Source organism: Labrus mixtus, chromosome 2 (assembly GCF_963584025.1).
Source record: "Labrus mixtus chromosome 2, fLabMix1.1, whole genome shotgun sequence".
In the NCBI taxonomy this organism is placed as follows: domain Eukaryota; kingdom Metazoa; phylum Chordata; class Actinopteri; order Labriformes; family Labridae; genus Labrus; species Labrus mixtus.
The window spans coordinates 20,008,873-20,022,789 of record NC_083613.1 but is presented as its reverse complement, the minus strand read 5'-3'; the positions used below and the strand labels follow the sequence as shown (position 1 = coordinate 20,022,789).

Sequence of the window (13,917 nt, the reverse complement as noted above, 5' to 3'; positions counted from 1 at the left end):
TTTTTCACATTTGGTGTGGAGCAACAGAGAGAGTAGGAGCTGACACGATAACAGGCGTTAACAGGTTCACACCAGCCTGACCAAGCAGTGAATGACTAGGTTGTGTATATAATCCTATTATTAGCAACCTTATAAGGCTAACATCGTGTCCTAACAGCACGTGACACGAGCAAGCGTCAAAAACAGAATCAGCTTGTTTCAAGTTTTTTTCCTATTTGAGTGTCGTAACAGCCCGTCAGCAACGCAGCGGGACCTGACACATCATCTTTACACTGCAACCCCGTTTAAATTTTCATTCCTGTTGAATGCATAGACATGGACGAGGAACAAGGGACTCAACGGAGTAGTGGTGCATTAATAGTTTACACATCTGTGATTCAAATGTGCTTTGAATTGTGTCAACACCGGACAGATAAATTAATTTGGCTCACCACGGGCCATTTATTGAGGAGCCTTTGAGTGTTGTGATTTGAGTCAACAGCTCCTTAATACAAAGGACCACACTTCTGTTTTTCAGCCTTCAAAACAAAAGCACCAAATGTCATACTGTTTGCCAGGGGTAACTAATACGTATTGGGATAATTGAATTATTTTAGAAGACAGAAAACATTTTGACGAAAAGTAATGACTAAATTATCACAGACTAAAACTGGAATGAAATGTATTGAATTTTCATGGACTTAAAACAAGACTTAAAACCATAAACGGTAAAAATGACTAAAATACAACTCAAACTAATGAGCATTTTTGTCTTAACACAAAATCTAAAATAGCTGCCAAAATTAACACTGAAGTTCACGCTTGAATTTGTGTCTGTGTTACTTACCTGACACCCATCGTAGAGTGCACTGATGTAATGTGTGTTCTCGTGTGTCAGCTCCTCCCCATTGCTGCCTCTGAAGCGCACTGCATGTTCATGGCTGTAGGTGGCAGCATGCAGCCAGGCAGCAGAGTTCAGGCAGTGGTAGGTGAAGGTTTGCTTGGCTGTTGCGCTCAGTAGCTGCAAGAAGGTCAACTGGACCACGTGGACTGGAACACTATCAGACCCTGAGTACGAGAACTGGAAGAAAACACCAGAATCACTCCAACACACATTAGTATAGAACACAGAAATGTAGTTTTGTACACTTAAATTCTGTTCATTTAATTCTACGGGAGTGTTAAAACTGATTTATTGATGGAGAACGCTAGATTTTTGGCAGGATAACTTTCCTGAATTATTAATTGTAATATTTTTACACTTAGCTCACTGGAAGCCTCTGAATATTTCTTTGAATGTTGTGTCAAGACGTTTGGCATAAGAGGGTTTATAAACCCAGACTAACCATTTCTCTGAACCATGAACCACAGTCATACTGTTTCACTGCAGCAGCTACAGTCTTCGTTCTTATAGAACATACCTGAATGTTGCTTAAACCCGCTCTTTATAAGAAGAATGGATATTTATGGCCTTTCCTATTTCAGGTGAGTGACAATAGTTTTACCATCATCATCATCATCATCATCATCATCATCATCATCAGTCTTTATTTGAAAAGCGCCAATTCATAACAATGTTTTCTGAAGACACTTTACTACCGTACTATTAATTGTATATATAGAGAACCAGAGAACCAGTAACTCCAACTTCATCGATGCATCCATCGCTCATTATTAACATCTCAGCAAGCTGTTGTAACGTAGCAACTGTAGCAAAAAACTAATTTGATCAAAATAATGGTTAAGTGTGTTTTCAAAGCTAAAGAAAAGTGATGTTGATTTGCATTCAATAGAAAGCTAAGGTTGGCGATAGCTCAGCTTGTAACAAAGCTAGCCCCCTGTAACAGTTTTTTGTGTCATTTTAACCATTTAAATAACTGGCCTCTTGTTTAGGGAGAGTATGAGCTATGTACTGTACAGGGAGCTCAGGTCCTAGTAAAAACCTAAAAAGAAGATGAATACCGAAGGAACCCTTAAGTAGAAACAACCTTAACACCGCCGCTCACAAACCTTATTGCAGTGCTGTTGCTCACAGTTAAAAAATGTGTAATAATTTCACACTCGACGCATTCCTACACATTTGCAGAGGTGTTTGTAAAATTCCTTTGCAATGTTCTGTTGGTTTGAAAATATTACCTTGCACAAATTGATAGTATGGAAAATCATCACACTGTACCTGTTTTCCTTTCCTGAATGTACCATACCAGGAGCCAGGCTTTTCCCCTTTCCAGGCTGCTAACTTCACCTGAAAAACAGAAAATGATTTAGTTCATTTTAATCTCTTCATGAAATGTTATTCAGCTCATGTTGGCTTTAAATTGTTTGATAAGATTCTTAAAAAGTGCCCAGTGAAAGTGTGTGTTTGTGTTTTTCTGTAATTAAACTTACAGACTGGAACTTCTTGTCAGGGTACAGACACGTCTCTCCCTGCGCAGTAAAGTTACAGAACACCTTGAAGGAGTCTCTATGGCAACCCTGGTTTGGATCTATCCAGTACTCACCTGGAGAGAGAGAGAGAGAGAGAGAGAGAGAGAAAAAGAGTAAGGAGGGCAGAGAGATAAAAAAAAAGAACACTTGAAAAAAGCAAAACACAGCCAAAAAATCCCACACCATATCAGATGGTCAAATAGAAATTCAACAGCTAGACAGAGTAAAAAACACCCAGATAAGACAAGTCTAGACATGCAGCTGACTTAGTTGAAAACATAAACTGATAAAGTACCGTTAGGGAGCTCTGGGTTGAGGAGCCAGAGCTCTTTGCAGGTGCGGGCTGGGCTGTGGAACGTCCCCATGGGGATACGCAGACCCTCCACCTCAACTTTCATAGAGGACAGAGACGCAAACACCTCCTCCATGCCTTTGCTATCCTTCTCCTTCATCCAACTATCCTGCCCCGCCTGGTCTCCCTGCATCCATTCCTCCTCTCCTCTATCTACCGACTCCTCCACCTGCTCCTCCTCTTCCTCAAGTGCAGCACCGTCCAGCACACTGTCCGTTCTCCTCCTGCGTCCTCGCTCTGGCAGAGGGGACATCCCGACTGCTGGCAATCCCTGAGGAGATAAGAAGAGAGAAAGAAAGACTGTGATGGAGAACAAAACATATGACAAATAAACAGATAAGCAGGTGGGTTATGTTTTTCATAGTTGTATTGGTGCTTCATGTCCTAAATGTCTGTAAGTTACAATAATTCATTATAAACAATAATTACTGGTTGTCCTGGGAGTCCAACAGGCCCAGTGTCTCCTCGAGGACCAATAGGGCCCTTGATAGAAACAGAGCAAATAGATCAATATGGGTTTTTGGAGAGGTATCAGGCTCTGATGTGGTAGCTGTCATTAATCCAATACAACGATCAGCAACACATTTACCTGGTTTCCTTTCGAACCCTTTGAACCGATGGCTCCCTGTGAGAGTGTAAAGAGTCAAAGATAATGTGAAAGTTCTCAAAATGCTTACAGTAATGATGTATATTTTTGTATTGATGTATAATCATCTCGTATACTCACAGACAGACCAGTGGGGCCGGGAGGACCATGAAAACCTGGTGGACCAACTGGACCCTGATTTTACCAAGACAGAAATATGAACGTCAGAGAATGAGAACAAGACGATTTCTGAGAGAAGAAAAAAAAAAAAAAATTAAAAGTTGTTTTGAATCTTGTCGTGGGATTTGATGACTATTAGGAAAAATAGAATATAGTAGAAAGACGGAGCTTATACACAGATCACGTGGATGCATGGCAATTACACAACAGCAACAAGAAAAGGATGACAAGCCCGCACACTGACTCAGCGACCCAAAAATTGAATTATCAAACTTTTTCAACAAAATGTCTTTGTCAGGTAATAGTTTTGGAAAAAATGAGGCAACCATATATATGTGTTCTCACCGACAGGCTGATTAGGACTATGATGGCAAGTGTGGTCAAAGATGCATTTTCTAACATGTTTTGTAAGAATTTAAGACATTACGTTCTAAAAATTGTCTGGCAATACAAAGCTTTTTTTTAAACTTTGCATAATTCATGTTGTTTATTTTAATTCTAAAAACATAAAAATATTGTTAGGCTTATCCTTTTAAGATGGATTAACCTGCTCAGATCGACTATAGGACTCGATGGGACTTCAGCATTAGTTAAACACTTTGCTCCTTGTTTTCCGTATGTCAAACATAATGTACTTGTTATTAATCACTTCATTTATCTGAAAAATGCTTGAAAACGTACACCATATAATAACAACAATTCTGAATTGCATGTTCAGATGAGTGCGACTTTTCATAAAATAATTAATTTTTCTTAATAGTTTTTATTTTTTCTTCATTGGTGAAGATCCTGTCAGGAGGATCAGCAAACTTATCGCAAAACAAAAAAAATGCCTATCCTATATCGCCGTCCCAGTATGAATACATATATAGACAAATAGAAACGATCTAAACACAACAAAATGAACAAGTGACAAGAACTGTTATAAAACTCTGAAGTTTTACCTGTAAATACTTATTTTATCATCACTAAATATATGTTGTCATCTTCAGTTTGACATTTTAGGGTATGAGGCCATGCTGGGTTAACTGCCATGACAGTTATGTAAGCTCCTAACGCAGGCCTCCAGCAACATTTCACCAGGTGGACTTTTCAACAAGTTCAAAGGGTTTGCACTTTGCAGGAAAAATAATGAACCTGCTCTGCTTCTTGGAGTGAGAACGAGAGAAGAAAAAACATCCTGTGGACGTACAAAAGCAGCGGCCACAGTTAAAGATGTGCCTACACCTTATTTTTTTCGGTGATATGCACAACATGCATAGTGTGTGCAACCAAATCAACCTGTGGGTAAACCATTGTTGCTATTTATATGTTAATGGTTTCAATGGAAGTGTTTAGTTTTTGGGGTTATTTGGAAATTATATTGATATCTAAACTACTACTCAGTATAGCAGTAACATGTCCCACAATGCCCCGCACAAACATACTCTTAGGCCCACATTTTGCCTATTGGCACCTTGTCCCCCTATCGCTGGTCGGAACCAGAATTACAAGTCGGTCAAATAAATTATTAATCATTTTGGCCCTTGATGTTGGTCAAATGTTATCCTCAGACTGAAACGCAGCCCCCTGCCACTAGCTGGGGCAGTAGCAATACACTAGCTGCAGCTCCAGTTAATGGTCCTGCTCTTTCTGCTCTACTACCCAGATGTACACAAGCACAGAAAATGGATGGTGCGGTTTGGCATTGTTTCGGTCTTGATAATTGAGATACAAATGTATGTTGGCTGTGTCAGGTTAAAGTGGCATATTGACCAGAGCAATGTGTAACTACATTTAGAACAGGAATGTGGACGTTTACATGCAAGGAGGACTGAAGACAGGGGATGCTAGCAGAGCTAAATCTTAGCCCCACTCTGCAATGTATGTGTAAGCACCTCATCTCCCTTAGGACCCGGCAGTCCCTGGTTCCCTGGCAGTCCTCTGTCCCCCTTCTCTCCAATGTCTCCTGGTGGCCCGATCAGACCTATAAGACCACCATGACCCTGCACAGATGTCAAAAATAACCTCAGCAACTGTATAAAGTCAACGTTTGTATTAACTGATTATGCTTGTATAGAACGCACATACTTTGTCCCCCTTCTTGCCGTGGTCTCCCTTCAGTCCTGGTAATCCAGGTGGCCCCTGAGGGAAAGTAATATTTGATCAAACAGTTGATAAACTGAATAAAATTGTTTTTCTTTCTTGATATTTATTTGAAATATTATTTTTCTTCTCTGTTATGTTATTGAATCTATGAATTGTCATACCATGGGACCTGGGGGTCCTGTCTGGCCTGGGGGTCCATTTAAACCTTGTTCTCCCTGAGAGAAGACAAAAAGACAGGAGTAGTAGAACCTCAGTTTTTGTTATGCTACACTGCAATGCTGCAAATTATCTTATCTCTAACTTACTGCAGGCCCAGGGATCCCTCTTAAACCTTGAGGTCCAAAGTTTCCTGAGTGTCCCTGTGCACCTACAGGTCCTGTCTTCCCTATGGGACCCTCCAAACCGGGGGCACCCTGAAACAGAATGAGAACAGGGTGATGTACTGTGAAGCTATAAGCATTCAGATGTTGTTATTTTAATATTGTTTTAAACACTCACCTTTGCTCCTTTCAGGCCTGCCTTTCCTTCTTTTCCTGCTTTCCCCAAGTGGCCCTGAACACAGCATTTAAAACTGTTTTACATGAATGTACTGTTTTACACTGATGCACAAATAACACATAAGTTCACACAGAGATGGTATGAAAGGATTGAGAAACACACACTAAAAGTCATTATAACAGGGGAGGAGAGTTTAGATATCAATTAGTCTAACAGAGAATTTAAAAAGTTTGATCCTGACACTGACATATGAACACAAAAACACAAACCCTTCGCCCAGGAGGTCCAGATGGCCCAGGTTCACCTGCCGCTCCTGGGGGTCCCTAAACAAAATGAAAACAAAAAAACCCTATCATATGGCAGTACGTGCATTGTGTGATGACAAAAAACGTTCATGATCTATGACTTGAAAAATATTTGTGTTATGTTGGAAAATGGAGGAGCTCACAGATTTTCCAGGGTCTCCTGTGTCTCCTTTAGACCCGGACAGGCCGTCTACACCCTAATATAAAAAATTGATGGACAGAAGAAGAGTTTTATTCTTAGAGGAAAATAAAGTAGGAGATTTCTATACAGCATTATAAAAAACATGTTGAAAACCCTTGATCTAAAGTAATGAAATAAATGTGATAAAATGATGGGACATATTAAATTAGATAAATAAAAACCTGTAAATCATCTGTAAGAAATTGATGAAACACATGGTATTAATACAACCAATAAAGCTAAATGTACCAGATGTTAAATGAGCACATTTTCCTTCTCTACACATTATGTTTAAACATTGAATTATGTCTCCTGATATGATATGAGATTAATGCTCTAGTTCTGCTTATTAAATATGTATTCATTGTTTTCTTCAGCTTTTGGTCCTTTAAGCAGAAAGAAACAAACTGAATTTTTGCAGAGATATCTTCAAGCAAAGGAAAATGACATGGTTGATCCCACAAAGACCTACAAGGTAATTTCCTTACTGCCAACATTTGGGTTCGAATTAAAGTTGCAGAAAAAAGAAGTTGGAGCAGAAACTCACGTTGGGTCCAGCCTCTCCCTGCTGACCGAGGTCCCCGGTGAGACCTATAGGACCCTGAGGAGAGAGCGAGGGAGAGTTTGAGCTTGTTCTGCGTTTGAATACATGGTACAGGAGTAGCAGGCTGGAAACCTGTGTGAAATCATGTGCCCTAAAAAATGCAACGCTAACTACAGAAGCAGAAAAGTTCACAGAAATGGGAATTGTTGAATTGCCTCCATATCTTTTGAGGTTGAATAAATACTTAAAGACAGGGTTGGCCATTTTCTACAGATACACTTTTCAAGACTTTGTTTGAAATTGTCTTTAGGTCCTGACAGACATTAATAATTCATGTGCTCTGAAAAAAGAAACGAAGAAAATCCGTCATCTGTAGCAGTTGTAAGCCTGTAAAGACTTTGACCGATGTCTGCCACGAGGTACCAAACTGATGAACCAACCATGTCTCCCTGTCTCCCTGCCCGTTCTCTACCCAATGCATTCACGAGCCCACACTCAAAGCATGAGTTGAGGTCCGCTTCTGGACCAATGGGGCTTGTCAATGTAAGTGAGGGGCGTGGCTTTTGAGGGAGCACAGAGGGGAGGGGGTGGGTACAGAAGGATCACAGAGGGGATGCTACTTTCAAAATCATGCTAGTTTTTCAAAAATGACCAACCCTGCCTTTAATGCAAAAAAACTGATTGTTTAAGAGTCTACAGTACTTCACTGTGAATGACTCATCTCCTGATTGAGTCATTCACAGCGAGCTTATGTATCAGAATGAGGCGATCTGACTTCCAAACAGTCATTCGAGAAGACAGTGAACATGAATGGCAGTCAGTAAAAGAGGCTCCTTCTGTTGCAGGTAAGTCTTCAATAACTTTGATTCTTGGCCACTGAAGTTAGGCTAAACATACGACTATGCACCCATGTTGGGCTGTTTGATTACATCTGGCTTACATTGTGCCAAGTTCAAACATAGAAGTCTGAGTGGTCCTGTGTTTGCATTCTTAATGCTGTATAACAGGTGCCTTGGTATGTGTAGTGGTGAGCGCGTGGAGGTCATTTTGGCTACGCAGCAGGGGCGGATCCAGGGGGTTGCCTGGGCACAACAACCCAAAATCTTAAATTAACTATTTGGGCAAATTGTGATTTGACAGCCTCTACAGTGAATAGTCACGATTACGTTTTTTAATCGATTGACAGCACGATTTTTAAGTTACAGTTTATGACAACCCATTTATGGTGAAAATTGTCTCTCACAGCGTTGCCCTTGGCTCCGTCCTCTCCTGTGGAGCCTCTTGCTCCTGGAGGACCAGCTGCTCCAGAAGGGCCCGTATCTCCTTTCTCTCCCTGGTCTCCTTTTTCTCCCTGAAGAAGCAAAGGAGTAGAGTGAGCGATTAAGAAAAAGTGGGGCAGAGGAGACGCGCAAGAGAAGCTTAAAAACACCAATATGGTGGAAGCAAACTCTTTGATCTATTACTTTGAAGTTGAAATGTGCCCCGAAATTAAAAGCAAATAAACTCACCAGCCTTCCTGGAACACCGACTGAGCCGGGGTCCCCTGCCTCTCCATCCTCCCCCTTAGAGAGAAAATATATGTAAGAACTTGAGGACGGCACAATTTCTTTCGGGAGAAACATTATCAAAAAGTATGTTTTCTAAAAAGTGTAAATTATTTCTTCACCTTCTCTCCATTACCACCACCCGTTCCTATCATCCCAGGACGACCGTTGGGACCCTGCACAAAACAGCCAAGATCACAGCATTTTATCAGAATTAAAAATGAATGCTTGACTAATCAAGGATGCATTAAAATAAGTGTGAGACTTACCTGTCCCCCCACGGGTCCTTGAGGACCATTAGGGCCTTGTTGCCCAGGTGGACCCTAAAACAGAGAGACAGAGAATTATCAGTGAATTCATTTGTGTTGATTAAGGTCAAATGTGAAGGTTATAAGGGACGGATCGTTAAACAGGGTATTATCTCACCATCAGTCCCACGTGTCCACTCTCACCCTTCTCTCCTGGGAGGCCGGGCATGCCCTGTGGTTAAAAAACAAACAGGATGCAAGAGGATTAAAAAAATAAGCTCCAAGTTCAATCCATCTATCCAGAAGTCGTTTGAAGGGCCTGTCTGCTCCACAAATCTCACCTGTAATCCTATTGGTCCTTTGGAGCCCTTGAATCCACGGAGTCCCTCATCTCCTTTCGGACCATACATGCCCTGCTGGCCCCGTGGACCCACCAGACCGTCTACACCCTGGTGCACAGAGGAGTGTGTAATGGTGATGAAGTTCACAGAGAGGAGCCAAAATGTGTTTTTTTATTTTTGCCTTTATTTACACTTTTTATGAGAGACAAGGTAACACACTGTTTTGTGTACAGTAAATGTGTAGTTCAGAAAATAATCACTAGGTGGAGCCTTGTCTTATGCTATACATAAAGGCAAGGCACCAGATAAGTAAGGCTGGTGTGTGAATGATAGCCTGTAGTGTTTTTTGCCATGACAGCAACAACGCAACAAACCCGAGCTAACTTGATATCTTGTCATAATTCTTTCTTAACTAATCTTTATAAAAAAAAACTTTTGTGACATGTTCCCTCTCCAAGATGAACAAACTTAGCTTGACACTCTAAACAAGTGTTTATGAGAGGGCTTTCCAGGTGTTGTTTCAAGCTAAGCTAGGCTAACTGTGTCCAGTAGTAGTAGCTTTGTAGTTAACAAACCAATATGTAAGGGATAATGGCTTAAGTTTCTAACTCCCAGCAAAGAACATACGTGCAAGGTTGCCAATAAAATGTATTATTTCTAACGGGAATGAAATGAAGTATGAGCCCTTTCATCCTCCAGATCAAAAATAAAAATCAAACCAGAGTGGGTATAAAACAGCATCTATTAATATTTCTCAAAAGAAGACATTTTCACATGTGGGACTACAAACACTTCTCTATAAACATGTTTATGTAGGATTTGAGACCTTGTTTTGCTTTTTTACACTGACTAAAGATAAAAAATAATTCAAAGAGAAGAGGAGTAGACTCACTGGAAGTCCTGGCTGGCCGACTACCCCCTGAGTGCCTGTAGGTCCAGAAGGACCCTGTAGGGAGAGAGAGGGGGGGGGGGGGGGGGGGGGGGGGGGGGTAAGCTTTCAGACAGGATCAGATCTAATCTGGTTATGAAATCTAGGCCATATTGAGCTGTACACTCACTGATTCTCCTTTGTCTCCTTTGCTGCCTTTCTGGCCAGACTCTCCCTGTTCTCCCTGTAGACAATACACAAAAAGATGCACAATTTATCACGGGGTACAAACACACATTTAAACTCTCAGCAACAGTGAAACACAAAGAAACAGACAGTTCACCTTATCCCCATCGTCTCCTGGATGTCCTGCAGAGCCTGTTGCCCCAGGCAACCCACCAGGTCCCTGATCTCCATCCTGACCTGCTGGACCGATCGGTCCCTTCTCTCCCTGGAACACACAAACATTCAACATGTGTTGTGTGCTTACAAGAAAAATGGACGAACACAGACAGTTGTTGTGCAGGTTCAAAATTAAGATGAGCTAGATCAGAGCTCATTTCACAGAGCTTAAAAATAGGAGTAAAAAAGAACTGTATACAGAGGTAAGCTAGGGAGGCAGAGAAAAAGAGGGAGATAGCACAAGAATAGATATAAGCCCTGACCTGATGTGTTCATATTATTGCAATAGCAAACGTACGGCCTATATGATTTAGGACTATATTTTTTAAAAGCACTTTAGGAAACAAATTCAGAATTAAAGGATTGTGTGCAAACTGTTCAGTTCACCATTCACCAAAAATATGAGCATGATCAATGAACGCGCTCATTTAGCGTTCAAAAAGTACATTCTTTAATTTCCTTGTCCCTGAAAATGAGTAAAGTCTATAGCAAAGACTAAACAAACCTAAAAAAAAACCTTAAGTACATTAATATAGAAAGAAAATGTATATATTTAATTACAGGCTCGCCCTTCTCTCCCATTGGTCCAGGTCCTCCAATTGATCCGGCTCGACCAGGCTGTCCGATGGCACCCGCTGACCCTGGAGGTCCCCTCTCACCTGACGCCCCCTACAGAAATAACACGTTGTTTAACATCACTGGAATGATAATGGTTTTCAACACATGATTTTAGCCCTGCAACGTAGAGGTGGATCCTTTCACAAACAAAAAACAGACAACACCCTGAACTTCATGAACATAAGAGACGTTCTGAGACTCACTAAAGCTCCTGGGGATCCATTAGGTCCTGATCCTCCTTTCAGGCCAGGAGGTCCCTGAAGAGATTAAATATTAGTTGTACATTGTTGCTAATATCGTTTTCAATAGAAATACATACATGTGTCGGTTGTGTACTGTATGTATTCATGTGTATGTTACCATAACTCCAGGAGCTCCTCTGCTTCCTCTGAACCCCTTCAGTCCTGTAGGACCATTTTTCCCTGATGTCCCTGGTAAACCCGGATCACCCTGAGATGCAGAATGAATTACTCAATAAATAAATCAGTAATTAATAGGAGGTTTATTTATATAGCTACTTCAAAAGACACATAGTTCTGAACATCACAGGGATAAAACAAACAAAATCAAAACACAGATAGATTGTAGAAGAGTATAAATATAGAGAATACGACCAAGGAAAGGATAGAACAAAATAATAATGACACTCTCAAATTATATTCACTGTTAACATGTGGCTGGCTCTGTGTGTGGACCAACCTTTCCTCCTTCTTTCCCAGCAGCCCCAGGTAAACCATGCTCTCCTGGAACACCTGGTGCCCCCGGGTGTCCTCTGTCCCCTGTTGGACCCGGTTCGCCTGATTTACCCTGAAACACACAACATGACAGAGTCAGTTACACTGATACATACCTGAAGCCCAAGGCATGAGACATATTACATAAGTTATTCACCTGAGGTCCCACAACACCTGAGGGTCCTGGAGGCCCCGTCTTCCCTTGGAATCCCTGAAGTGACAGAAGAAGAAAAGTTGAAAAAAAAATCTTTAATGTGTGTGTGTGTGTGTGTGTGTGAGAGAACATTTCTCAGAAAAATTGCAGTTACTGATGACTTTTTCTGACCTGTCATGAAATTTTAACCAACTCACCGGCTCTCCTCTTTGACCTGGGTGACCTGGAAGTCCGTCTTTCCCACCAGGACCCTTTAAATACACACACACACACATACATGAGCACACACACTCAGAGAAACATGGGCACATACACACACAATTATAGACATATACTGTATATAGCAAGGGAAAGCTGAGAAATGAATGGATGTTCAGGAAAATATGCAAAAATATGCCTCTGAAATTTGAGTAATATATCTGATGTGCACGATTAAGGGAGCAAATAACTGGTCACAATGGTCCCAGGTACGTTTTTTTTTTACATTTCCCCCTAGAAGCTTTTTATTACAGGACCTTTCAACTACTCAAATTAGTCTGCGGGAGCTGTCCCCTGCAGGCAACAGAAGGTGATTTGAGTCAGCATGTGACCAGGATTCCTTTCCTATGCATTCTCAGTTGGAAAAATTGGTATCAGAAAATGAAAACATGAGAACCTTAACAGAATATTAAATTATTATGCAGGCCAAGATACTACATGTTCTTATTTCATTTAACCTTTTTTAAACAGGAAAATTCTTATTGAAATATAAATTCTCTTTGACAAGAGAGTCCTCGCCAAGACAGCGGTTCAAAAGTTTCACACAGAGAACAGCAGACTATAACAAGCAGAAATGATATCAGACAATAAACTTACAATGTGAAGCAGTAAGACATGTACATACACCAATCAGATGATCTCGAATCCTCTTTTTAAGATCATCCAAATAAATTAATAAAATGCTCTAGCTGAAGGTGACCTTATAGCATAAACAAAGATGAAGAGGCAAATCAAATTAAAATAACTTTTACCAAAGACAGAGAGAGTTTTCGAGAGTTAACAATCATGATGAGTCCACGAGACTGCAGGTTACAGCTACTGACAGTTTTAGGAATCAGTGGTGAACATAAATAATAAGGAAGTTCATGTAGTACAGCCTTATGAAGATAGATGTACCAATGTCCCATCCTTCTGTTGTATGAGGAAGACAATCCTACTTTCATACAAGACACAATGATGTGTGCGGAAACCTACACAAGAGACCAATCACGACACAGCACGGTATACTGAGTCCAATATTTTCAGTGACGATGAGGTAGCATGCAGAAGAAGAAACTCATCATAGTAAATTAGTGATAAAAAGAGTGAAAAGCTTGATGAGGTCCCAAAGCTCCAGCAACACTAGGAGTATGAAGAACAACTTATTGGACCCTGTTTTGGCTTGTCATCAAGTTCACAGTTCTTTGAAGTTTTTTTGTATACCACATAAAGAGTGGTATTTGTTTTAGTGGAGTGGAAAAACTTTTTACCCTCATACAGACTCTAACACAAAACAACACGTTTATGACTTAAGAACCATTTTAATATTTGTGTTTGTTTTGTCACAACTCACATTTCCTCCTTTAGGTCCTGACTCTCCATTCCTTCCTTGCGGCCCAGAAGGTCCCTAAAATAATATACCCAGCCATTACATCAGGCGGTCAATCAGCTGATCAATCATTTAATTAATAACATAGATTAATAGTATATTTCTTACTCTGTCTCCTGGAGATCCTGGGGGCCCATCATGTCCCGAGGCGCCCTATGAAATGAGAGAAGAACACTTACATTGAAGGTTGGATTAAGATTAAGATTAAGAGATTAACTTTATTGTCCTAGTGGGAAATTTG

The 13,917-nt window shown here is 40.7% G+C and overlaps 1 protein-coding gene across 1 annotated transcript in view; it reads right to left on the bottom strand.

The window, feature by feature from the left end:
• The window catches only part of LOC132987968 (collagen alpha-1(XI) chain-like), a 45,358-nt gene that overhangs the window by 1,039 nt on the left and 30,402 nt on the right, over positions 1 to 13,917 (bottom strand). Inside the window, exons 34-65 of the mRNA XM_061055007.1 lie at positions 13,785 to 13,829; positions 13,641 to 13,694; positions 12,247 to 12,300; positions 12,053 to 12,106; positions 11,861 to 11,968; positions 11,522 to 11,611; positions 11,365 to 11,418; positions 11,105 to 11,212; positions 10,485 to 10,592; positions 10,332 to 10,385; positions 10,166 to 10,219; positions 9,274 to 9,381; positions 9,111 to 9,164; positions 8,954 to 9,007; positions 8,807 to 8,860; positions 8,649 to 8,702; positions 8,384 to 8,491; positions 7,144 to 7,197; positions 6,559 to 6,612; positions 6,380 to 6,433; positions 6,111 to 6,164; positions 5,918 to 6,025; positions 5,774 to 5,827; positions 5,595 to 5,648; positions 5,402 to 5,509; positions 3,486 to 3,539; positions 3,348 to 3,383; positions 3,188 to 3,241; positions 2,702 to 3,029; positions 2,368 to 2,480; positions 2,156 to 2,224; positions 827 to 1,060 (exon numbers count right to left, since the gene is read on the bottom strand). Of these exons, the coding sequence (XP_060910990.1) occupies positions 827 to 1,060; positions 2,156 to 2,224; positions 2,368 to 2,480; positions 2,702 to 3,029; positions 3,188 to 3,241; positions 3,348 to 3,383; positions 3,486 to 3,539; positions 5,402 to 5,509; positions 5,595 to 5,648; positions 5,774 to 5,827; positions 5,918 to 6,025; positions 6,111 to 6,164; positions 6,380 to 6,433; positions 6,559 to 6,612; positions 7,144 to 7,197; positions 8,384 to 8,491; positions 8,649 to 8,702; positions 8,807 to 8,860; positions 8,954 to 9,007; positions 9,111 to 9,164; positions 9,274 to 9,381; positions 10,166 to 10,219; positions 10,332 to 10,385; positions 10,485 to 10,592; positions 11,105 to 11,212; positions 11,365 to 11,418; positions 11,522 to 11,611; positions 11,861 to 11,968; positions 12,053 to 12,106; positions 12,247 to 12,300; positions 13,641 to 13,694; positions 13,785 to 13,829 (2,643 nt within the window). The remainder of the gene's footprint in view (positions 1 to 826; positions 1,061 to 2,155; positions 2,225 to 2,367; positions 2,481 to 2,701; positions 3,030 to 3,187; positions 3,242 to 3,347; positions 3,384 to 3,485; positions 3,540 to 5,401; positions 5,510 to 5,594; positions 5,649 to 5,773; positions 5,828 to 5,917; positions 6,026 to 6,110; positions 6,165 to 6,379; positions 6,434 to 6,558; positions 6,613 to 7,143; positions 7,198 to 8,383; positions 8,492 to 8,648; positions 8,703 to 8,806; positions 8,861 to 8,953; positions 9,008 to 9,110; positions 9,165 to 9,273; positions 9,382 to 10,165; positions 10,220 to 10,331; positions 10,386 to 10,484; positions 10,593 to 11,104; positions 11,213 to 11,364; positions 11,419 to 11,521; positions 11,612 to 11,860; positions 11,969 to 12,052; positions 12,107 to 12,246; positions 12,301 to 13,640; positions 13,695 to 13,784; positions 13,830 to 13,917) is intronic.